Genomic DNA, 26759 nt, shown 5'->3' with positions numbered 1-26759 from the left:
AATTTGACATATTATAAGTGCTACCTGGTGTTCGATTATTATATAATAGGTTAAGTGAACTTCTTTAGTACACAAATTTTGCAGAGCTTAGTAGAGAAGGGCTATGAGCTTGTCTCTGGTGGGACTGAAAACCATTTGGTTTTGGTAAATCTCAAAAACAAGGTAATCAGGCAACTTTCATTCTTCCTTTTATCTTTTTATGATTTAGTTCTTTAGATTTTACTTTTTCTTCTTCAAGCAACATTATGATTGGCACTTGATTAACTAGTAAACTTTGGGTAAATTCTTCTACTATAGAACCTTGATGTCTGGTCATTTTATAGTTTCACCAAAATACTAGATATGCATTTAGTTCAATATTTATAATAGAAATTATATTATTTTTAGCATAAAATGAGAATGCATGAGCACCACAGGACTTCTGTTCTACAGGGTATTGATGTCTCTAGAGTTGAAAAGGTATTGGAATTAGTGCATATTGTAGCCAACAATAACACTATTCCTAGGGATGTGTCTGTCATGGTTCTTGGCGGCATCAGGATGGATAAAGTGCCCTTTCTTAATTGAATTGAACTTTCTTGATCCATGCATAATTCATCTTGATGAGCCTCCATCTATGGTGATTTAGGAACCCTAGCCCTCGCATCAAAGGGATTTGTTGAATTATTAGAGTAAAGTATAAAAACCTCCCATATAAAGTTTTTGGCAATCATTATAACCTTTCCTGAGGTTTTACTTTAACAAAAACATCCCTTGTATTCTTTGTAGTTTCAAAAAAAAATGCAATTACTTTTCTTCCATCTTTATCCCCAACTTATTAGGGCATCTTTCAATATAATTCAAAATGCTAGATGTGCACTTCTACACTTCACTATACCTAACGTTTTTGTATGGTAAAGTACTTTATTACTGTTTTCAATCCGAATAAATATACAGGTCAAATGGGTACTTTTGCAAACCTAATGTGTTAAGGCTAACATTTTCCATCAAGTACTATAAAAAGTGAGGTAATTACAGGTTTTTCAAACCTACAGGTGAGGTTTTTGTGAAAATGGCATCTCAAAGAAAGTTTTTATGAAGAGTGGTCTTTCAAGATTAGTCATTGTGTGTCACCACCTCCCACCTATCCTACACATTTGATCCAAGTTGTTGCTACAAAGTTATAATCAAGGTGTACGGGGTTTTACTGTTTAGTTGTCGATAGTTGACATTTTACATCTCCACACAGAATTCAATTTCATCGGGTCCATGTCGGCAACAATGAGGTAGTTGTCTGGAGAAAGGTTTGCCTCAACATTTTACTATTCAGCAATAAAATACATGGGCCTGCACCTTTTATAGTGGGGCCCATGAATTATTGGCGTGGAACCTCATCATTGATTCCACAGCGTGCTGAACAGCCAAAGCATTCAACTAATTCAAATTCAGTTGTTACATCATGCGATAAGGAATTTTATTACCTTAGACAATTGATATATATATATTTGGGAGTATTTATGTTAAAAATAAGTGATTGACTTATTTGTATTTGGCACCCAATTTTTTCAAGTACTTATTTTTAAAAACAAGAAATTATTTCATATTGGGTGTTTGTGGTTTTTCTCTCTAATCAGCACTTGTGACTATTTTGTCATTCATTTTATTTTGAATTCTCAAAATATACCCTATGGGTGGTGGGCTAACTCTCTCTCTCTCTCTCTCACACACACAAAATCTCTCTCAAAATCTCTTTGTTCTTGTTTGTTTCTCTTTTTTTTTCTTTTATCTTTTTTTTTTTTTTGAGTCTTTAAATAAGAATCCCTTAGTCCCTCAAAGCTCTAAATTTTTGGCTTATCGGGCAAGGGATCCATAACCCCAAATTTCTTCAAACAAATCCTCTCAATTCTTTACATGAGAAAGGGTTATGGTCTTGGTAGGAGAAAAGAGTTGTAGAAAAGAGATAACAAGTCAGTTCATGGTTTTTAAGGTTTCATGGCGGGAAAAAAAAAGAGCAACAAGACAAAACTTACAGTTAGCAATTTCGATGGAGCAAGGCACAGAGAAGCCGCAACTTAGTAGTAGGCCGTACTACTAGGATTGAGAGTAGGGTGGCAACCAGCCGAGTTTTTTACGAGCTAACTGAGCTCGAGCTCGAGCCCAATTCACTGGCTCAATTATGAAACGAGTCAAGCTCAATATATATATATATATATATATATATATATATATATATATATATATATATATATATATATATATATATATAATAAAATTATAGAAAATAATATATAATAAATACATTATAATTATTAATTTTTTATTTTTATAAAATATTTTTTTCTCAAAATTGAGCTCAATCCGAGCCGATACAAATCAAGTAAGAGGAAGCCGGATTTAGTCAGCGCAAAAGCCGTTCAAACACCCATTATAGTATTGCATTGGGAATATTTTCCCATAAAATAAAGCATAGAAATACAAAGATGTTCCCAATGCAAGGCTGTAAAGACTGTTTGAATGGGCCTTCAACTGACTGAAGCCAATCTCAACTAAGAGGAGAAGAATGTGAATAACCCTATTATATATCGCTGCTGGCAGGGGCGGAGCCAAGTGCAAATCAGAAAATATCTCATAATAAGATTAACTATTTACATAATTAGATTGGAATCAAATTTTATAATCTGCATCAAATTAATAATTGGATCAGATTTACATTTAAACCCATCCAGTCCATTAAAATCTGAACCGATTATATTATAATATATATTGATTTTAATATATATAATTTTATGTAATTATACAAATATAATTGTATATATTATACTATATAAATCTATATAATATATTTAATAATTTATATGTATTTGTTTATATAAATTGAAAAGGTAATTAATTTTTCCTTAATTTTAAAAAATGAAGAGAAGCCGGAATAAATTTTAATCCAACCCTATCTAGATAGGATTTGAATTCGAATTGTGATATTTAAATCTAATGAATTTTGGATCAGATTAAATTCCCTTTTTATTAATGGAATTGGATTTATATTTTGATGGATCTAATCCGAATCTGGCCCATCTTATAGTCCGTGTGTAATGAGCAAGGGAACAATAGAAATGATCATGTGTTGGATTATTGGGACTGGCTTAGGAATTGTGATGGGATCTGCTCCTCACAAATGGGCGCCTCACATGCACATCGCATTGGGAACATCTCCCGTGAGTAATAACTAATAAGTACGGGAGATGTTCCTAATACATGATAGGATGTGCGTGTGAGGTGCCTCACAGGTGCTAGGTGTGAGGAGCAGATCCGGTCTCTTAGCAATTATAATAAGGGTTACCACTTGCTTCCACATTGGCAAAATTGAGCTTTGGAATAGTCTCAAATTAAAGGGAAAGAGGTAATATCTTTGTATAAGATGTGAAATGTGAAAATACTTGGCAATGTTAGAGGCCTAGAAGGGGTGGATTAAAAGTAAGTGAAATTGTCTAAAATTCATCATGATTTTTCAGCATTTCTCTTAAACTCACCATAACTTTTCAAAATATCCAAAACCCCCATGTCAATGAACTTTTATTTTCCAAAACTCACCATCCTTAGAGGACTGTTAGTGTTCATTGACATAAGTTGTTCAAGTCAGCATAAATACAATTTTTATGAACAAACTGCCCCTGAATGAGGATTCAGCCTTATCAAACATATTTTGATGACTAAAATGCCCTTATGTACCTGACTGCCTTGTACATTTAATGTAAAACATCAGAAATTGCATAAAAAACATGGGAAATAATAAAATAATTAAATAGAAATATAAACCAAAAACTGTAAAAAAGACATTAAAAGTTGAACAAAAATCACAAATATATTTTCAGCCAAAAATAAAAAATTGTAGAAAAATGCATAAAATGATAATAAAAATAAAAATATATGCATTTCAACTAAAAAGGCAAAAAAATGCAGAAAACAGCTAAAAAATAAAAATTCACAAATATATTTCAACCAAAAATTGGAAATTACAGAAAAATACAAAATTATAAAAAACTAATTAAAAAATTATATGTTTTAACTAAAAAAATCTACAAACAATAATTGCAAAAAATCATATCAATTTCAAAACTAAAAAAATCTAAAAACAATAATTGTAGAAATTATAGAAAATCATACTAATTTAAAAACAAAGTGGAAATTTCAAAGAACGATAAAAAATTAAAAATCCAAAAATATATATTCCAGTCAGGTTTCAACTAAAAACAAAATAAAAAAGATAAAAATATTTCAAAATTGTAGAGAACACAGAAGCTGCCTCCATTGAGTAGCGTCGGCATTCTCTATGACCCTGTAGACTAGCACAGGACAGTGCCGAAAAACCATAATCTTCATCGAACGTCTTCCTTAAGTCTCATATGGAGGGTTTTGGTTGCAAAGTCTCTCTGTCATTGCTTTAATGGCGCTCCTCCTTGTCGTCTTCTCTACCATTGGATTAAATCTCAAGGCGGGGAGGAGGTGGGGTTTCGAAGAAGAGGATGACGGAGCTGAGGAAAGGAGGAGCTTTCGAAGAGGAAGAAGAACAGAGCGGACAAATAGAGAAGGGGCTCTGACTACGTGGACACCACCGCCCCTTGGAACAAAGAAGGGGCTCTAACCATGGGCAATCGTCACAGTGGAATGCGGCTGAGTTTCTCAGACGAGGAACCGGGTAGCAAGGAATGGAGCGGACTAATAGAGAGAAAGAGATAGTTAAGGAACCCAATGCTACTAAACACTGTCGGATAGGGAGGAGGCGGGATTTTGAAGAAGAAGATGATGATGGGACAGAAGAGAGGAGGAGGTTTGAAGAGGAAGAGGAACGGAGCGGACGAATAGAGAAGGGGCTCCGACTGCGTGTACATCATCGCCCCTTGGAACAAAGAACTAAAGAAGGGGCTCTGACCACGGGCAATCGTCAGCTGAGCTTCTCAGGTGAGGAACCAGGTAGCAGGGAATGGAGCGGACGAACAGAGAAAAGAGAGTCAAGGAACCCGATGCTATTAAAACACCGACGGAGATGACACTGCAGGGGCAACATTTCGGTCATGATGGACTGCTCTCAGCTCTCGCTGCCACAGTTTCGGCCATGCCACATCACTGTAGTGTCTCGCCGTCAAGAGAACAACCGAACATCGATCATCATTTTTCTCTTTCTCCTCGATGAAGATGATCATGTTACTGACATGGGTTAAATATAAAAAAAGGTAAAATGGTAATCCACTAACTTCCGTTAAGTCTGTTTAACGTCAAATTGATGATATATGGTTTTTGGACGATTTGAAAAATTATGATGAATTTAAGAAAAATGATGAAAATTTATGGTGAGTTTTAGATAATTTCCTTAAAAGTATAAAAGTAAAGAGGTAATATCACTGTATAAGATGTAAAATGTAAAAATGCTTAGGGGTTGTGTGGAGAGGGATGAGAGAAAATTAAAAAAAAAAAAAAAAGAGTTGTGTGGGACTTGACGTTGGAATCATTAAAGTGATAAAAACGAGTTTATGTGGGACCTGGAGATTTTAGTTTTTATCTTTATAAAAATTAATAAATTTTATTTTTACTGATTGTATTAACTATTTATGTATTTGGAATCACATATGTTTATTGACTAAACGTTTTGTATTTAATTTGTTTGAAAAATCGAAAAAAAAATGATAATTCCGTTTATTGACATTTAAGGGTCATTAGACGCCCCAAGCAAAACAGTGAATTACCTACCGTTGGGAGAACTGGAGAAGCACTGCAGTGAAGCTTTCCCCAGCGATAGGCACTCACACAAACTAGAGTTTATTTTAATGGAGAAATGTCGAATGCCTATGTGAAATAAACGCCTACTGTTCTAAATACACACTAAAGATCTTATACTGTATTAATTAATAAAATTATCTTTATCAAAATTATTGTCTGAATGTATTAATTTGGGTCGGGTCGTACTGATGTTCGGGTTAGGATTAAGGTTGAAATTCATAAATCCAATTCTACAGTACATGTCATATATAAATATATGTTATATACAATATATAACATACATTAATTTGTTTAAATGTATGATATTTGTATAGCCCTCATCACATAGTATCATGTATTTTTTTTAAGACAATCATTTTACTTGATGATAATTAGAAAGACTAAAACCTTAATAATATTATTTTATGTTTTCTTGAAAATTTTATTCTTCATATCCTCTATGTTGTTTGTTGACCAAGAAAGATCTACCATAAGCCATAACTTATAATAAAGTATAGTTATTTCTAACACTTGTTTTTTCGAATTGTGTACCAAAAAATTAAAAAAAAAAAAGAAAAAAAACATCAACAAACAAATACTAATGAAACATAAGATTAATATATGTAGTGAAAGTTAAGTTAAGATCTAAAATGGAGAAGTTTATGAGATTTTAAGAGATGGGAAGAATGTTAGGTTGCCCAACCTAAAATTAACTTTGGCTTGGGTTGAATTGGGTTAGGGCTGAAGAAATTTAGTTAGAGTTAGGATTGGATTAAAGTTAGGGTTGATGTTTAAAACTTGGGATTGGACTAAGATTGGCCTCAACCCGACCTGTCGGGCCCGACTTACAGCCCTACTTGCTACCTTCTGACTTGCCTACTTGCTAGTTATTAATTAAGCTGATTATACATTTATGTTGTATTCAGAATTCATTTTCTGAAGGAGAATGCAGTAAAAAAAATCCCTTAATTTTTTACTTTCACCGACACAATATTCATATTTCCAACCGTGCATTGGGCTGGGAGATGCTCCCAATGCGTGGTTGGGTTGCGAAGACAATGCAAACAAGTGTCCCACGGGGCCCACATCCCCACCATACGAAAGTCGAAAGTTGACAAACACATCAAGTCATCAACCTTCCTTCCACTTTCCGACTTCACGTCTTTACCTTTATCCCATCTCTCTACGCCGCAAACTCCATAAACGTACGCCACTTACCCCGCTATCCTACAAGCCCAGCCATCCATCCGAAGTCAGCAGCTACTTCCATCGACAAGATTGGAATTGGATTCATCCTAATTTAGGGTAATCGACAACAACCAGTCATCACTCATATCAGTGTCTGATCTGGTTCTGGTTATGGGGGCCTAGCTCTCTGCCTCTGGGTCTGGTAGTCTCCTCCAAAAAGCTGAAGTAAACCACCCGGGTCTGGGTGCACGATGTCTTCCACTTCACTTTATAACATCCAGTCATCCACCCACCACATCCGCAATCTCGTCTTCTGAAAGAACTATCTGTCGTTCCAAGACCAACTACCGAACAAAATAACCTGAAAAGTGAAGGCAGAACAGAAGCTCCGAGGTTGCAAGCTTGCGTCCCCCCCGACAACATGCCTCCTCAACATCAATACTTCCACCCCCACCAAGAGGAAGCTGAGAGATTGCTATCTACTCAACCTCAACCTTCCGAATTGCAAGAAGATATCGAAGACGAAGAGGAGAAGGCTTACGAATCCAACGAGAAGGTGGTGATCGTCGGAATTGACGAGTCTGGCAGCATCGACTCGGAGGACTACTATGCAAATGCAATTCCACCTTTCTCATGGAAGAAACTTTGGCTGTTTACGGGTCCTGGGTTCTTGATGAGCATTGCTTTCCTCGACCCTGGAAACCTCGAGGGGGATCTTCAGGCTGGAGCCATTGCTGGCTACTCCCTATTGTGGCTGTTGATGTGGGCTACTGTTATGGGGCTTCTAATTCAGTTGTTATCGGCCAGGCTCGGTGTCGCCACCGGGCGCCACTTGGCCGAGCTTTGTAGGGACCACTACCCGACTTGGGCTGGCTACTTGTTGTGGTTTATGGCCGAGTTGGCTTTGATCGGAGCTGATATTCAGGAGGTTATCGGAAGTGCCATTGCTATCAAGATTCTTAGTCATGGTGTCTTGCCTCTCTGGGCTGGCGTAATTATCACAGCTTTTGATTGGTAAATCTCTAGTCCCTTCCCCTTCATTTTTTTTAACGTTATTGGGATTCTAATTCTCAAAAGAATCCTTGTTATTGGTTTCTGTTTCATTTGATTCATTTGGCTCGGTTTTTTATCTTTGATTCAAGGATATAGAACTTTAGAAGGATCGTTGGTTTTCCTTTTCCTATTTTCTGTGGTTATATACATTCGATTTGTGAATAAGCTTCAACGATATCGGATTTTCGATCTGAGAAGTTCTGAAATTTTATGAAGATCATCTAACTCCTAGCACTGCCACTTCGGTGATGTTTTGAGAAATCAAATACTGAAATATACGTTTCGAATTCTGCACTTGGTCGTGGCCTTTCTGTTGCTTTAAAACGAAGCCTGTTAGTCCATTGTTCACAAATCAGAGCCTTCTGATTTAATCACGGCTTACTCCATGAAATAACATCATGTCTTTTTTACTGTTGTCAACAGTTTCATCTTCCTATTTCTTGAGAACTACGGGGTGAGGAAATTGGAAGCTGTTTTCGCAGTTCTCATTGCTACCATGGCAATGTCATTCGCGTGGATGTTTGGTGAAACCAAACCTAGTGGAAAGGAACTTCTGATAGGTAAAGTGCCAAACTTGTTTTATTTTCTTTGGTTGTTTTAACATCTTTATAAATTATCATGTATTCCAATTTCTAGGTGTTGTGGTGCCAAAATTAAGCTCAAAGACCATACGGCAAGCAGTGGGCGTTGTGGGTTGCATTATCATGCCTCACAATGTTTTCTTGCATTCTGCTCTTGTACAATCAAGGAAGATTGACACTCATAAGAAAGGCCGGATTCAAGAGGCCCTCAATTACTACTCGATTGAGTCCTCTGCAGCTCTCTTTATCTCTTTCTTGATCAACCTGTTTGTTACAACTGTATTTGCTAAAGGATTTTATGGTACAGAGCAAGCCAATAGCATAGGCCTAGTAAATGCAGGCCAGTATCTTCAGGAGAAATATGGGGGTGGACTCTTCCCTATTCTTTATATATGGGGTATTGGATTACTGGCAGCAGGACAGAGTAGCACCATCACTGGCACATATGCAGGTCAATTTATTATGGGAGGTTTTCTGAATCTCCGTTTAAAAAAATGGCTGAGAGCATTAATCACAAGAAGTTTTGCAATTATTCCAACCATGATTGTCGCACTTTTCTTTGACACCTCCGACAAAATGTTGGATGTCCTAAATGAATGGATTAATGTGCTTCAGTCAATTCAGATCCCTTTTGCAGTCATCCCTCTTCTTATCTTGGTATCAAAGGAGCAAGTCATGGGTGCTTTCAAAATCGGACCTGCGTTTACGGTTAGTTTTTATTCTTATCCTGGTATCAAGTATGGTCGTGTGATAAATTTGTTGTTTTTCCCCCTCTGAACTTCTAGCACATCTTGTTAACTACTGTCTACTGATAAGGCTTCTGGAGATCTAGTAACCTGCAGCAGACATCTTGAGCATTGATCTTGAAACCCCGGGATCCTTAAGCTAAAAAAAATGCAATGTATCTACAACTGCTTACTTTACATGTAAACTTGGGTTTTTCTTTTGTGCAAAATTACCAACCACATAAGATATACTTTTTTTTTTGTGTATTGAAATTTGTTGTACAGGGATCTTACTTCTATATGATCACTTAGTATTTTACCAAGACATTTTTTTCTTTGTCTCTGTAATCCTTGGCATCATAGACCTATTTTTTCATTTATTGATTCCATAATTCTCATAAGAAATATTATAAGTACTTTTACTCTATTTACTTGTTTTGTTTACTGTTTTTTGGGTGTGTCAATGTGGCATTAGCCCGCACAGGGATGAGCTGCAATATCCTATATCCGTAGTTAGCAGGTTAGTGGGGTTTGGGTAGCAGGGATGCACAAAGAGCTCACTGGCATACACAAGGTGGAGAGCCTGCTTTTCTGAGGGTTTTATCTAGTGCCTTCTCAATTGAAGGGTTGCCAATTGACCACCTAGACTACACGAGCACTGATTATCTGTTTTGTTAACATGAAAACAGAGGATAAATAATGATACAACTGCAAGTTTTTGCTTCTATTCGAGCCTTTTGCTTTTAAGGGCTATTATTATTTATTAACAATGTCATTTTTTTCTTTTTTTTTTTAATATTGGCTCTATCTTTTTGATAAGAAATAGTTAAAGGTACTGTTTCCATATTTAGCTGTTCCTCAGATTGCCCATATAGCATGCTTGTTAAAATGAGAACATAAGATAGAAATTAAGTAGGTCTTGGTAAAATTGCTAGTTTTCTTCTATTCAGATATCTTTCGAGGGCTTCTAGGTCAGAGTTCACAGCAAAAGACCGAATCGATAAATATATCATGACATTTTTGGTTTAATAGTCAATAATAGATTTTATATCCTGTGCTTTTGTTTTGCACATACTGAAGCAACCAAATGGACCCTGAGTGTGCTACAGTGTACTTTCTATTGCCTTTGTGATGTTACCTTTCATATGCATGCAATTTGCTTGATTAGATATAGTTTTCTCATGCCTTTTCCTGAGTTTATGGAATAGACTGCAGTATGTACTTTGGCTGTTCTGGTGATAATCATCAATGCATACCTTTTGATGGAATCCTTTCTGGAAGTAAACATTTATAGTTTGTGTGGAGTGCGTGTTGTGTATGTAGTGTTTTGTTAATTACTTTTTTTATTTGAAGAATGGGAAAGATGGTTAATGACGATAATTAAGGTATGAAATCAGTAAGTGAAGTAATAGGGGAGCTCACTATCAGTGCATATAAGGCAAACGAGCTGGCTTTATTTTGTTCTAGAGGAGCAGGACTGGAACTTCAAAAAGGTGGGGCTATCCAGAGGAGCATTACTAAGGTTGTGTTTGGTACCATTGCCACTTCTACTTGGAATATTTTAGGTTGGTTAATACAAATTTTTGAAAAATGATCTTGTCACATCACATCAGATAACCATTTCCACTAAAGAAAATATAGATATTGGATCGGTTGTTGTCATTTATAGCAGAAACACCAAATTTGGTGTTTCCTGAAGAAACAAAAACGGTACCAAATATTGTATTGATAACTCAAAGCATCTGTGGTAGAAAAAAAAATGTATTCTCCTAAACTTTCTATTGGTCAACCTAAAGCGTTGCAAGTAGAAGTGGCAATGATAACAAACATTGAAAAATAATAAGGCCCACATTTTCTTTTATCAGTAAAAACAAATGCTTATTTGGTTCATTCCCCTTTTATTCTATTCCTTTTTTCATAAGTCATGATTCTAATTGGACTTCTTTTTCATTTTTTTTACTGAGGTATGGGGACAATACATTGTCTAGCTAATAGAGGCCTTCAAAATGATGAGATATTCCACCTCTAGTTGCCCATTTAGTTACTAATCTAAATATGAAACTAGAGTCCTGCCAGTGACCTTCTTACTTTATGGATCTGTGCAAAAGAATTAGATGACTGAACCTGTGAGAGAAGGGTTTCCTGAACTTGCAAAAGAATTATAGCCTCTGCTTTGTAATAACACTTGCCATCAACTCCTGCATGGGAGAAGTAATCATTTATTGCATTTTATTTGATTAGGTGTATCAGAATTGCCTATTTAGGTCTTGTCTTCCCCTCCTCCCCCCCCCCCCCCCAATTCTCTTTCCATATGAGGGGGATGGTGAAGAAGTTCTCGATATTATTATTACCATCTCCAATCAATATATTCTCGTATTGTTTTCAACTTTCTCATGTAGTAGATAGAGTTACTGAATTGAATTTGTTATTCACGTGTTTAGTGGTTTGCTATTCAAATTGCACAATAGCATGCATGTTAATATGAAAGGCAGAATGCTGTGCCTCTGCTAGACCTGAAGCATTGTTTCTTGTTCAAATGAATTGGACTGCTAAAAGAAGTATTAACGTAATTGTTTAGATTTTCTCATGGATTTCGTACCATTATGATGTAGGCTGTGGCGTGGATTATAGCCGCCCTGGTAATATTGATCAATGGGTTTCTTTTACTGGATTTCTTCTCTTCTGAAGTAAAAGGACTGTTGTTTGGAACTTTAGTGTCCACAGCTACAGCAGCATATATGGCATTTATTATCTATCTTATTTTACAAGGTGGTGCCCTTTCCTCTTGCCTCAGCCTTATTCACTCCAAGAAGTCGATAGATACAGGAAATTGAGCATGCATTTTCCCCACTACAAATACAGGAAACTATAGTTAAGTCGTTTTGACCATGTTGATATATCACCTTTTCATGCATATTTCAACTGGGTGGCTCTTTTTAAGCAATGTGGTACTTTTGTGCCCCTCTGCAACATGGAGCAACTCAGGGTTCTTTCTATATGTCGAGGCACTCTGCCTTTCCAAGGATATGGATGGCAACCGAAAGTATTTATCCACCAAACATCACCCCATGTAAAGATCCAAACTGGTATCTTTATTTTTTTTTTCCAATATTGTTAATTATGAAAAAAAAAAGAATGAGATATACATCAGGTTACAAGTAGTCTCATTTTTGTTAGCCTAGTAGCAGCTGCTGCCAAAACTCATCATAGTCATCCCGATAGAAATATTGAAAAGCGACTCCCAATATGGTTGATACCTATCCACCCCTTGCTTAGCCAGTGTTTGCTAGACTGTTGGTTGATCTCTAATTCCATTTAAAACTTGCACCCACATCTCTCACCTGCCGATTGTTTAGAGTTAGACATCGGATTATATAGATATGGTGAAAATAAGTCGACTAAGGCTATGTTTGGTTTGACGGAAAAGAAGGGAAAGACGGGAAAACCTATATAAGGTTTGTAAAGGTTTCTTTATCTTTTCCCTTATATTAATGTAAATGTTTATTTCATTTCACCTATTACATTTACTACACTCAAACACCTCATTTTTATCCTCATTTACTAACTTTGCCGTTAGAGCCTTCATATTAAGATATCATTATGGGCTTCTAACACTTGCTATGATTATAGCCCTCTTTCTCATGGATTCATCAAAAAACACATTTGTTATGATTACATGGATCTCCCACATCCGATATGAGCAACATTACTTTCATTGGCAACTTCCATACACCACCTTTAACAATTGATAGCATTGAACTAATGGAATGAGCATGATTCATGTAGCCAGACCATCAAATTGGGATAAGAATTGGTTTTAAAAACTCTTAGATAATGATGTGAACTCCATTGTTAAGAGAAAAAAAAAAAAAAAAAGCATCAAATCCCTCTCCAAAATGAGTATACCATAGGTCCTATGGCGGGTAATTGGGTGTTGACTGTTGAGCTAGTCTACATCCTAGAGACAGACCAAAACCCGACCCTGAAATATAAGTCTAGACTTGGGCCAGGTCCGGCCGAGTTCTCGGCCTATGACTTTAAATAGAAATTAAATATTGTATAATTTGTAGGAAAGGTGTTATAATATAATATAATTTAATTTAATATATAAGGTCATTTATTAGAATACTCCTTATTATTTACAAAATATTTACTTAACCAACATTTTACTAAGAAACGTTTATTTCTAACATCTGAAAATAGTAATATTATCACCTAAGCTGAGGATACAAGTGTTCAAGGGCATAGACTCATGATTGTTTATTTCAAAAATACCCCTAAAACTACTTCGAAAACACAATTAATCAATTAGAGTTAAATAGAATGGTTATTTTTGTCTTATTAGGGGTAAAATGGTATTTTGTTTTATTAAATTTATTCAAAGGGGCATTAGGGTCGAAGCTTTCATTCTCTATTGCCAATCTGTCATCTAATGGAAGGTCGATTAAGCAAATCGATTGCAAACTATAAGGGGTATTTTCATAAATGACCCTACAATATAATATAATGTAACATACAAACATAAAAATAATACACATACAACAAGTATGGGTTGGGTTGGGCCTAAAATATTAGGCTCAGTTTGGAAAGAATGCAAAATACAAATTTGTAGAGCACAAAACTTTGTATTTTGTATTATTTTATATGTATTTACCTTTTACATGTTTGTATTTGGCTCAGTTTGAAAATAATACAAATGCAAATATGTACAGTGCAAATACATATTGATGAAGGAAGATTTGGCCCGACCTCTCTATTATGTGACACGTGGCAGAAACGACAGCTCGACAAAAGGGGCTAAGCCTAGGCGGGAACGAGGGGACACACTTCGTCGAACTGACCCACCTTATAACAGCTCGGGATACACTTCGCCGAACTGATCCACCTTGTAACAACTCGGGATAGACTTCGCCGAACTGCCACCTTGTAACAGCTCGGGATACACTTCACCGAACTGACCCACCTAATAACAGCTCGAGATACACTTCGCCGAACTGACCCTTGTAACAGTTCGGGATACACCTCGCCGAAACTGAGCTGCCCTAGATACCTCCGAGCTCAAAACCGCCTCGCTCAGCACTTCGCATCACCTTCTGGGCACCAAAGCCAAACAAGTCGTACCATGCCTGACACTAGGGAAGCCCGTGCCCGAGGGTGCCAGCCTGACTGACTTGGGATCTGACGTTTGGCAGCAGCACTCTAAACGGCCACCTGCCACCACCACTGACGCCGCCATCTTCAGTTAGACGGTTAGGTAGTGACGGTTCTGTCTCAGCAGAAAGGACGATGGCCGAATTGACAAGCACAAGGGTAATCATACCCGATCTGACAAGGGCCTCGGGACGAGTACACGAAGTGACTATAAGAGCCCCCTGCCCCCCGACAACGGAGGTATGCAAACTTTGCGCTATCTGGTATTACCTTGCTTTTGAAGGATTCTAACTTGAGCTTCGGAGCCTCTGCACCGGGTTCCCCCCGGAGCTTTCCCATCTCCACCGTTTCAGGTTCCCTAATGCCCCGTTCGGAAGCAAGGCAGCAGACAGCTAAGACCAGCCGGATCGCGCTCCATCAATTGGCGCCGTCTGTGGGAAACGCTTCAAAAAGCCTCCCTCCAAACTTCGATACCCCCCTTTTTCTTCAAAAAACCCAACACTCATGGCCTCCTCCAACAACACCGGACGTGGCACGGAGACAAACGCCACCAGGGAGCAATTTCAGGTCCCCGTAGTGTGCGTTGGACAGTTCACCATCCCCCTTTCAATGGATGGGATCCCCATCTTGAACACGCCACAAGCAGTGGCACCCATAAACCCTCCTACCACAAGCGTCCCCTTTCCTCGCCCCATTGAGACAACCTTCACTGAACCAACTGCCGTCCCCCTGGCAGCTAGCCAAAAAATCGATTGGAGGACCTGATGCAGTGCATGCTGGCAATGCAAGCCCAAATGCAACAGTTCCAGCAACACCAGCTTCACCAGCACCAAAAGCTGCACAACATCTCCCAGTATCACTATCAACAGCAGTTCCCCTAACTGCCACTGAACCAACCACTACTTCCACCTCGCCACCCCGCTCCGAGGGCGATCAAGGCCTCCCCGCAAGATGGGCGCCCCCGCCAAGCGAAGGCCTCCCAGCCCCAGAACCACCCCAACAGCCAGGCCTTGTCCCCAGGCCGAAGAGAGAAAAATGTCATCCCCGCCTCACAACCCGCAGGCGGGTCGGGAACCTCGCCCGCGAGGTCGGCACCCCGGCGCTCCAAGCCCGAGCTCCCACTCAACGAAAACCGATTCAGCGCCCTGGCGGCAGACTACCAGCACTCCGGGCCCATCGAGCTCGGCAACACGGAGGCCAGCAGCGCCAGCACAAGGCCCGCTCAACGGCGAAGGCGCCGGCGAAGTCGCCAAACCGCCACCCTCGCCTTGTCAGAATTCAGAGGCAAAGACGCGAGCTCGGACGAGGTAGGGGCTGCCCCGGCTCTCTCCGTTCCTTCCCCTCTCGCATCGGAACTCCTGGCAGTCCCCTTACCTATAGACTTCAAGCTCCCACCTCTGGACAAGTACGACGGGTCCTTTGACCCCAACGACCACGTTAACGCCTTTCAGTCGCAAATGCACCTCGCCAGGGCTAGCGAATCGTGCATGTGCGTGGCCTTTACCACCACCCTCAGGGGGGTAGCCCGCACTTGGTACAGGAAACTAGCCCCCGGGTCGATAAAGTGTTGGGCCCAATTCGTGCAAGTCTTCACCACACACTTCGTCACCAGCCGACGGTGCCCCAGAACAGAGGAAAGCATCTTCGGAGTGGTCCAAAGAGAAGGAGAATCTATTCGGGGCTACATCAAGCGGTTCAACGAAGCATGCTTGCAAATACCGCAGTTGGACCCCGCAGTGCAGCTCGCGGCGGCCAAAAGAGGGGTGACGCACAAAGAGTTCAAATGGCACATGGTGGCCAACCAGCCCGCGACTGTGGCCGAATTCCTCAAACTCGCGGATAAGTTCATGAGGACAGAGGAAGAAATCAACCAACGAACCGAAAGCGGGAACGAGAAAAGAAAGAGAGAAGGCGAGCTCTCCAACCCGGTGAATAGAAAAAACCCGACCCGGGAGCCGAAACCGAACCAGTCCTTCCGGGCCCCCCTAGCAGTTCGGACGGACTACACGCCGTTAAACACGAGGCGGACAGAGATCTTAATGACGATCAAAGACGCTCCGTACGTTAAGTGGCCACCTCGCCTAAAAGTTAATCCGAACGAGAGAAACAAGAATTTGTATTGTAGTTTCCATAGAGACCATGGTCATAGCACCGAACAGTGTAATAACCTCCGGGACGAGATAGAGGGACTCATCCGTCGCGGATACTTGAGAAACTTTGTACAGCACAACAATAACAATAAAGCAGGTCGGCAAGGGGAGCACGAAAAAGATGCCCCCGAGTCTAGCAACAGACCTGTCGAACCGTTGCAGAAGCAGCCTCCGAAAGAGAGGCCAGTTCGGGGAACAATCCATGTAATAGTGGGAGGTTCGGTGGTAGCGGGGTGTACCTCGGCAGCAGCCCGGACTTCAGTTTGCGAAGCGGCACTCGAAGAATGGAACCCCCCAAAGAGACCAAAGACCGAAGAACCAATCTTTTTCACGGAGGACGACGCGCGAGGAGTCCACTATCCCCATGATGACGCGCTTGTCATTAAGCTAAGGATCAGCAACTTCGAGGTCAGGCGCGTACTCGTAGATTCGGGCAGCTCAGCGGACATCCTCTTCAAATCAGCATTTGACCAGCTGTAGTTAAAAAGGAGTGAGCTGAAGCCCGCGAACACTCCCCTGGTAGGTTTCAGCGGAGAGGAAGTCAGACCCCTCGGAAAAGTAACTGTCCCTGTGGAAGTCGGCACATGGCCTTGTGCGGTCAGACTCAACCATGATTTCCTGGTAGTTGCGACCCCCTCCCCATACAATGCCATAATAGGGCGGCCGATCACGCGCATCCTACGGGCGGCGGTCTCCACCTACTATTTGGCCATGAAGTTCCCTACGGACTTCGGTATAGGGGTAGCGCGAGGCGACCAGCTCGAGTCCCGCAAGTGCTACGTTGCCGCCCTAAAAGGAAAAACCAAGGCGGCCGACGACCTCGAACTGCAGCGGCCGGCGGAGCAAGGTGAGGAGCGAGCTTCGCCCGCAGAGGAAACAGTCGCAATCCCGACTTCAGCTATGGACCCAGCTCGCACACTAAGCATCGGAGCTTCCATCGAAGACCCCCTACGAGCCGAACTGGTGAGTTTTTTACTTGAAAATTTAGATATTTTTGCCTGGTCCGCGGCCGACATGCCCGGCATTGGCCCCTGACTGATAACTCACAAACTTAATACTGACCCTGTAGTCAGACCCGTTAGACAGAAGAAACGCAACTTAGCCCCAGAACGCTGGAGAGCGGTCGACGAGGAGGTCAAGAAGCTCCTCGCAGCAAACTTCATAAGGGAAGTCCATTACCAGAGCTGGGTGGCCAACCCGGTGTTGGTAAAAAAGGCAAGCGGCAAGTGGCGCATGTGCGTCGACTATACCGACCTGAACCGAGCTTGCCCGAAAGATTGCTTCCCCCTCCCCAGAATTGACCGTCTAGTGGACGCGACCTCGGGAAACGAGTTGCTAAGCTTCCGGGACGCCTACTCGGGCTACAACCAAGTTAGGATGGACCCATCCGATGAGGAAAAAACCAACTTCATAACCGAGTTCGGCCTGTATTGCTACAAAGTCATGCCCTTCGGACTAAAAAATGCCGGGGCAACTTTCCAAAGACTTGTAAATAAGCTATTTCGGCCCCTGATTGGTACGAAGATAGAATGCTATGTAGACGACATGGTCGTCAAGACTCTGTTTTCACAAGAGTTAATACAAGACTTAGATTCTGTTTTCCAAATCCTGCGTCAGTTTAGCATGAAGTTGAATCCCAACAAATGTGTCTTCGGCGTCACCTCGGGCAAGTTCCTAGGCTACATCGTCAATCGATGCGGTATCGAGGCGAACCCGGACAAAATAAAAGTCATTCTAGATCTGAAACCACCTCAGAAAGTAAAAGAGGTTCAGAGGCTAAACGGTCGCATAGCCACTCTAAGCCACTTCTTGTCTAAGTCAGCAGACCGCTGCCTACCCTTCTTCAAGGCAGTCAAAGGCAAAGGGTTCGAGTGGACCCAGGACTGCCAGTTCGCGTTCGTCGAACTAAAAGGTTACCTCGCTAGTGTGCCAACCTTAGCCCGGCCCGAAGTGGGCGAGGTCTTAGAACTGTACCACTCGGCGAGCGACGAGGCGGTCAGTTCGATACTAATAAAGGAAACAGACCGGGTCCAACGACCCATATATTATGTTAGTAAAATTTTGCAGGGAGCAGAGGCAAGGTACCCAGAGATAGAAAAACTAGCATATGCCCTAGTAATAGCAGCTCATAAACTCCGTCCGTACTTCCAGGCTCACACCGTCATCGTCCTAACTTACAAACCTCTTAGACAAGTTTTACTCAAACCCGAAGTCTCCGGTCGACTGACGAAATGGGCCATCGAACTCAGCGAGTACGACCTCCAGTACAAACTGAGAACCGCTATCAAGGCCCAAGCTTTGGCAGATTTTATCGCCGAGTGCACTTTCAGCCATGAAGCCCCACAGGTCGAGCCCGAGGTCCCCAGTTGCGGTGAACCCGGTGCTCTTGACCCCATAGAGTTCGAACCCCGTGAAGTAGCAGCCAGTGTGGCATCTCTCCTGGTCAGGCGAAGAGCGAATTGGGATGAGGAGCCATGGATCCTTCACGTGGATGGTTCCTCGAACCGGCAAGGCAGCGGAGCTGGAATAGTCTTGTGCGGCCCGAGCGGCACAAAAGTAGAATACGCACTACACTTTGAATTCGCGGCATCAAACAACGAGGCAGAGTACGAAGCACTGATCGCCGGGCTGGACCTAGCGCAAAAAGTTAAGGCAAAACACTTGGTCATCTGCAGCGATTCTCAGCTCGTGGTAAACCAAGTTACCGGTGAATACGAAGCACTCGATCTCTCCATGATCGCTTATTTGGCCAAAGTAAAAGAAGCCCTGCTCAACTTCCGCTCACACATCATCAGGCAAATCCCGAGGTCAGAAAACACTGAGGCCGACGCCCTGTCCCGGTTAGCCAGTACGAGTCACAACAATATGAGAACTGTGTAGATAGAGGACTTACCTCGGCCTAGTATTCCCGGGGGGACAGAGGAGGTCGCTCCCGTCTTAGAAGCAGAGCCGAGCTGGATCGATCCACTCGCGAGCTTCCTGATAGACGGAACCCTCCCTGCAGAACGCAATGCGACCAAGAGGGTGCAGCGCCAGGCGGCCAAATTCGTCATAATAGACGAACGGTTATACCGACGGTCGTACACGCTCCCCTATTTGCGGTGCCTGCGACCTACCGAAGCCGAGTTCGTACTCCGCGACACTCATGAAGGCCTGTGCGGCGGGCACTTGGGGGGCAGAGTACTCGCCCAAAAGGCACTTCGACAAGGATACTACTGGCCAACGATGAAAGCAGAAGCTGTCGAGCTCGTCAGAAAATGCGACAAGTGTCAGAAGCACGCTAACATCCACCATCAACCTGCATCCGAACTCAAATACCTCGCCAGCCCGTGGCCCTTTGCACAATGGAGCATCGACCTCCTATGGCCATTCCCACCAGCAACATGCGGAAGAAAATTCTTAGTTGTTGCGGTAGATTATTTTACGAAGTGGATAGAAGCCGAACCTCTGGCAACTGTCACAGCTCACAACATACAGAACTTCTTTTGGAAGAACATAGTATGTCGGTTCGGGTTTCCTCGGGTTATAATCTCCGACAACGGCAAACAGTTCGAGGATATCAAGTTCCAAGAGTGGTGCCGGAACATGGGGATTCAGCAAAATTTCACGACAATCGCGCGCCCGCAGGCAAACGGTCAGACGGAAGTAATGAACAGAGCCATCCTGCGCGGACTGAAAGCACGTCTGGATCGAGCTAAGGGATTGTGGGCCGAAGAGCTACCAAGTGTCTTATGGGCTCACCGAACGACCGAAAAAGCAGCCACCGGAGAAACCCCCTTCAACCTCACCTAGGGCACTGAAGCGGTGATCTCGGCGGAAATCGAAATACCAACGTTGCGATTAGAAATATACGACGATCGGACGAACGGAGACGAGTTACACACCAACCTCGACCTACTGGACGAGGTAAGGGACCTCGCGCACATCCAAACAGCGGCATACCAGCAGCAGGTAGCTCGCTACTACAATAGCAGAGTAAAGCAACGAAGCTTCCGAGTCGGCGACCTGGTCCTCCGTAAGATTATGGTGCCCGAACCCGGCATCGGCAAGTTTGGACCTAATTGGGAAGGGTCCTATAAAGTAAAAACAGCGCTCGGGGGCGCATACGAACTCAAAACCTTGGAAGGCAAATGAGTACCCCGAACGTGGAACATCGTGAACTTGAGGAGATACTACCTATAAACTACCTAGCAAAGTGGACGAAATCAGGCCCTGTGCCACAAGGCAAGCCGAGGAAATTCAGCGTAGATAGCACATTAACAGCTCGGCAAAAAATCAGTTCGCGGCATAAAAGACCGGAAATTTAAAAACCCGGCAAACAAACAGCTCGGGGAAGATGAGCAAGGGGAAAAAGACACGCCATTGCAATAAACAGTACATTGGCAAAACAATAAAAAATACATGCCCGGAGCCACTTCTTCGCCATCGGAAGGCACTTCAACAACACTCGAAGGCCCTGCCTCTCCTTCAGAGTCTGGCTCGCCATCGGTAGCATTGGCCATCTCCTGAGTTATACGCGAAGTGGTTATGGCACTTACATCGAGGTCAGGGTATGTATTCCGAATCATCCACCGGCTCAACTTGAACCCCCTCCTGTAAGAGTCCACCATCAGATCGTCAAAACGCGGGGAGGCAAAGTAGTCTTCAACTGCCTTCTTCTTGGCGTCTTCAATACCTTGGGAAAAAAATCTGTTTTCTCTCCCCGATGTCCTCCTGAAGATACTCGACTTGATGCTGCAAATCCAACTTCAAGTCTGCCATATGCTTGACAACTACCCCCATGGCCTCGGCGTCACGCTAAGACCTCGCCTGTCTGGCCACCGCGACGCGAGCAGCCTCTTCAGCAGCATAAGCAGCCGCCTCAGCAGCCCGGGTATTTGCCTCTGCAGCACGGAAGGCTTCTTCAGCAGCATGAGCGGCAGCCTCAGCAGCTCGCGCCTATCGCGAGCTCCTCTCCACTTGGGCCGCTAAGGCATGAATCGAAGAATTTACCTACCAAAAGAAACAAGTGAGCAAAAATGACAGCAGAAGCAACAAAAAAAAAAGGAAGACAGAATCTAACTTGCCACCATGGCATGTGTTATGGCGCGGCAAGCGACCTGATTCAAGGGAAGATCGGTCCACACCGCGACCTCCTCGGGGAAAGTAGCGTCCCTACTCTTTTGAAGAGCGTAGTTCGGCGTCAACACGCTCCTAAACTCCCCTTGAGCTCCCGAGCCTGAGGGCCCAGCCCGCGTATGAGCAGACCCAGAGTGAGCAGGAGCACTTGAGTACGCAAGAGCGCCCGTATGAGTGGTTTCAGCGTAAGGCGCCCCGGCAGTCTCATGCACCGGTGGAGTCACTTCGGGCTCCCTGGGCAGATCCTCTGGCGTATGGTCTGGGGCTTGGGGCTCCTCATCCAGGGGCAGCTCGTTACGAGTTCGCTTGGAGACCCGCTTCCTCCTCTTCATACCTTGGAACAAACGCCCCCCACGAGTTCTCTCCGCATCCATCACACCTACAGAAACGAGTTCGACATAAAAAAAAAAAAAGAACAAAGCAAGCAAGAAACCGCATATCCAGAAACCTACCCGAACTCAGGCCGGCTGCAATAAGCTTGGCCTCCGTTAAGTAGTGGTGGCACTTTAAGCCTTGTCGTGCCCATTGCCGGAGACCCTTCACCGTCTCTTTATCAAGAGTTACGCCCAAATCGGGAGCGACCTCACCCCACCCGGTCTGAAAGGGCCATCCTTGTGCACTTCGCATACCGAAGTAGTCCCGCTTCCAAGCCGGGACCTTATTAGGAAGATCGTGCAGAAGCTTGAAACCCTGGCGAGGAGAAAGGTAATACGCCCGTCTCCCCCCAGGAAGAGAACCCGCCTGTCTCTTGAGCATCAAGATAGAGGAGAATATCTCTAAGTCTAAGGGAAAGTTCTGCTCGCAAAAAAGGGAAATTGTCCCCACCAGGTTCTGAATAGAGTTGGGATTTAGCTGGCCAATGGTGACATCGAAGTGGTTTATGACTTCGACGAGAAGGGGATGGAAAGGAAGTCGCAACCCTACAGCAAGCTGCTCTCGAAAAATCACGATCTCGTCGGGACCATGTTCCCAAGGAAAACTACCCGAAGGAATAAAATATGTTTACCCCCCAGGAAGATTATAAGACAGAAGTATGGATTGAAGCCCCTCAGGCGTCATGGTCGAAGGGCCAAACCGGTCTAGCATCCGACCTCGGCGGGAGGTAGACGCCAAACTGCCCGAAGCGACTCGACCTACTGGTTCGTAGCCCTCAAACTCCACCTCAGGATCACTGAGGCAGTCTGGGGACACAACTCGGTTGGTGGAACCTACATTGGCCCTACTCGAAGAATCGTCTGAACTATCAAAGCTAGACATTGGGGAAAAGACGAATTCAAGAAAGTACTCACCGGAAAGTTTGAAGAAAAACCAAAGAACCGTGAACTGTATAACCAACCTTGACGCGAGCTGGAAAAGACTTGGACGCGAACTCAGTAGACAAACCGCAGAAGTGACAACGACCGGGGTCCCCCACTATTTATAGCTACAGTAACCAAGAATCGACCGTGCAGACCGAAGACGATCCGACGGCCCATGTTCTTACCGACCGCACAACCCTTAAGGTCGAGACGTGATTGGCGCACGTCTTTCCGAAAAAAGCAGAACGTCAGCGCGTCTTTCTGAAACCGACGTTGCTTCGACACGCGTCTTTTCGAAACTGACGCGCCGCACGTCTCCCTGACAGTCGACCGCGCACGTACAGCAATGGCGTGCCTTTTTGAAATGACCCGCTGACACGTCCCAGCGTTCTTGAGTAAGAACGTTTCTAGACTTCTCGAAAACCGAAAGAACCCTAGCAAAAGCGTCTCGTACAGTGAAGGTTTGAAGGACGGGACAAATCCACCAGCTACCTCGCGAAAACTCCCCGCACCATGGCAAGACCCTCGGCGCAAGGAGTGGGGGGCAATTGATGAAGGAAGATTTGGCCCGACCTCTCTATTATGTGACACGTGGCAGAAACGATAGCTCGGCAAAAGGGGCCAAGCCTAGGCGGGAACGAGGGGACACACTTTGCCGAACTGACCCACCTTGTAACAGCTCGGGTTACACTTCGCCGAACTGACCCACCTTGTAACAGCTCGAGATAGACTTCGCCGAACTGCCACCTTGTAACAGCTCGGGATGCACTTCGCCGAACTGACCAACCTAATAACAGCTCGGGATACACTTCGCCGAACTGACCCTTGTAACAGTTCGGGATACACCTCGCCGAAACTGACCTGCCCTAGATACCTCCGAGCTCAAGACCGCCTCGCTCAGCACTTCGCATCACCTTCTGGGCACCAAAGCCAAACAAGTCGTACCATGCCTGACACTAGGGAAGTCCGTGCCCGAGGGCGCCACGTCTAACTGACTTGGGATCTGACGTTTGGCAGCAGCACTCTAAACGGCCACCTGCCACCACCACTGATGCCGCCATCTCCAGTTAGACGGTTAGGCAGTGACGGTTCTGTCTCAGCAGAAAGGACGACGGCCGAATTGACAAGCACAAGGGTAATCATACCCGATCTGACAAGGGCCTCGGGACGAGCACACGAAGTGACTATAAGAGCCCCCTGCCCCCCGACAACGGAGGTATGCAAACTTTGCGCTATCTGGTATTACCTTGCTTTTGAAGGATTCTAAATTGAGCTTCGGAGCCTCTACACCGGGTTCCTCCCGGAGCTTTTCCATCTCCACCGTTTCAGGTTCCCTGCTACCCCGTTCGGAAGCAAGGCAGCAGACAACTAAGACCAGCCAGATCGCGCTCCATCACATATAAAATAATACAAAATATAGGGTTTTGTACTGTTATTTTGTATTATTTTATATGTATTTGCACTATACATATTTTGTATTTGTATTCCTTCCAAACTGAGCCTTGGGTTCAAATCTGAATCAATTTTTTTACTCCAGATCTCTTGTGTACTTAATTCATCATACACTACCCCCTTGAATTAGAAACATATTCCCCTTCATATTCTGCATGTATGACTGCGATATTGTATGGGTAGACGTGAATAGAAGATCCAGACTCCAATTTTTTTTTGGGTCTGATAGGATCCAGACTGGGATCATGACCCCTGCGTGGGATCCATCTTTGACTGGATGCCTCAGACCGGGAACCGCATCCCGTGCCCATCAAAATGCCAGTTGATACCTATCAAAAAAAAAAAAGCCAATTGAAAGAATTGTTAGCCATCAATGTCATTGCTCACGACAATCACCCCCTCCTAGTCTCCCGGGTGCTCACAGTTCAGCATTGAGCTCTTTTTTTTTTTCAAATTGAATTGATCCTACCGTTGTTGGAAAATCACAATTCGGAAACCAAACGGAAACTAATTGATTATCCAGATGATCGATTCGATTATTCTTTTTTTATTGTTTATAATACATACTATAATTAAATAATATAAATACTAAAAATATATATGATATAATATATTATAGGGTAAATCTCTTAAATTATCCCTATTGTTTAGTGTAATAATACACGGTACTCTTATTGTTTAGTTATTGTATTATTGTATTCTTAAGTTTTTTAACAATAGTGATTATTGTGATGAAAAATTGATTTTATATTTTTACCCTTTCCGTTAAATCTCATTCAAATCGTGCCCATTTTGCATTTATTTTTCAAATTACGCTTTTACCCTTCCTTAATGAGGGATCTGAACATATTCCTCGGATCTGCCGTTGATGTAATTTCTCTCACTGTCACCTGTAATCCGTGCAGGTGTGTCCGCACCCGCTGAATGGACAGAAAGAAAGGAGGGATTGAAATTTCAGAGTGTTTGTTTGGTGGGTTACCCTTTCTCAACCGGAGTACTGATTGCGTAACTGGAGATTGCCCATCTGGTCAATCTGTTCAAAACAAATCCGCATCTGGGTTTTTCTTTTTCTTAATAGCGTTTCTGTGCTGCTTTTTCGCTTTCTTCAGGGGCATCATCTCAATATGGTTTCCCTGTTTTTGTTACTTTTGTAGTGTTGGCGCAGCAATGAAACCAGATGAGACCAGATCTACTCCTCACAGGCGCCTCATACACGCATCCTACCATGCATTGGGAACAATTCACATACATTTTAGATATTATTCACGGGAGATGCTCCCAATGCACGGTGGATGTGATTGTGAGGCGCCCATTGTAAGGAGCAGATCCCGCTTCCAACTATTGGGGCTTTGGGGAAAAGGCCAGTGTCGAAGCAGCAACCGTTCAACTCCCTGTCCTTGGCTTCATCTTCGTCCCCTTTCGACGGCCAATCTATCTCAAATATCTGCACCTGCATTGACGACGAAAGAGGAGTCAATGCAAAAAAACAGAAACTACAAGATTTGAACCCAGAAAGAGCTGAAAACGAAGAAACCAAAAGAAAGAAAAAAAAAAATACTGGAGCGGATAGGAGGCGCAATCCAGAAAGAGCTGCAACCAACTTTCTCTTTTTGCTCATTTGAGTCGCCATGACTGGAGCGGGTAGGGGGACCAACGGATGGACACTTACAGAGAATTTCGATAGGTTTCAGCTCATCTTGACTCAACAACGGTTCTTTCCAAAGCTTCTCTGAAACAAAAAAAAAAAAAAAAAAAGCCCTTTTCTTTTTTGCTCCATAATCCATCAGCGTTCAACCTGTAACATCCCTCTGAAGTAGGGAAGAACCGTTGAGAAATTTAGAATTACCTTGAGAAATTTCTGACGCAGGGAAGAACAATTGAGAAAGCCAACAACGAAAGATCTAAAACCTCTGTTTGCTGCACAACAAAATAATCAATAAAACCCAACAACATCTTCAAAAAATCTAGTAGACAATGAACAGTAACTCTTCATTGGAGGTCAAGGAGACCGCCACTGCTGAGTCACTGAGAGTAGCCCAGATTTCAGATTGCTTGTTCCACAACGGTCGGCTGTAGAACATGGCTCTGATCTAAGATTGAATGATCAGAGATTCGTCGAGCTCTGAGAGACAGACAAAAGAGAGAGAGACTTGCAACGGGACAGAGCACCGGCACGCATAGACAGGAGCTTGTGACTTGTCCAAAGAGAGAGATTTGCAACGGCAGATCCAAAGAGAGATAGAGAGAGACTGCCGTCCACTAGCACTGTGAACTGTGTGGCCGCCGTTGCATGTGACGAGAGAGCCAGCGATC

General features: G+C 43.1%; 1 protein-coding gene and 1 long non-coding RNA gene across 2 annotated transcripts; both read left to right on the top strand.

Moving 5' to 3' along the window:
* Positions 1-6452: 6452 nt before the first annotated feature.
* LOC148850206 (metal transporter Nramp3.2-like) lies at positions 6453-12815 on the top strand. The gene is made up of 4 exons (XM_088947457.1): positions 6453-7932; positions 8395-8531; positions 8608-9260; positions 11890-12815. Exons 1-4 carry the CDS (start codon positions 7340-7342, stop codon positions 12109-12111), a joined length of 1605 nt encoding a protein of 534 aa, XP_088803583.1. The 5' UTR covers positions 6453-7339; the 3' UTR covers positions 12112-12815.
* Positions 12816-13989: 1174 nt separating this feature from the next.
* On the top strand, positions 13990-26408 carry LOC148850205 (uncharacterized). The gene is made up of 3 exons (XR_016099800.1): positions 13990-14668; positions 25352-25416; positions 25601-26408. It is a non-coding gene; the product is annotated as an uncharacterized LOC148850205 (long non-coding RNA).
* Positions 26409-26759: the final 351 nt, after the last annotated feature.

The sequence above is a fragment of the Nelumbo lutea genome, chromosome 5 (genome assembly GCF_056320005.1).
Source record: "Nelumbo lutea isolate HS-2025 chromosome 5, American lotus-T2T, whole genome shotgun sequence".
NCBI classification, from domain to species: Eukaryota; Viridiplantae; Streptophyta; class Magnoliopsida; order Proteales; family Nelumbonaceae; genus Nelumbo; species Nelumbo lutea.
Note: the sequence above shows the minus strand (reverse complement) of the source record. Positions and strands in the feature narration are given on the sequence as shown.

Excerpts from the sequence above, each read along its gene's own strand:
- LOC148850206 (XM_088947457.1), top strand. The coding sequence starts at position 7,340 with ATGCCTCCTCAACATCAATACTTCCACCCCCACCAAGAGGAAGCTGAG. Across the intron at positions 8,532-8,607 it reads TGGAAAGGAACTTCTGATAG|GTGTTGTGGTGCCAAAATTA; the intron begins GTAAAGTGCCAA and ends TCCAATTTCTAG. Across the intron at positions 9,261-11,889 it reads AAATCGGACCTGCGTTTACG|GCTGTGGCGTGGATTATAGC; the intron begins GTTAGTTTTTAT and ends ATTATGATGTAG.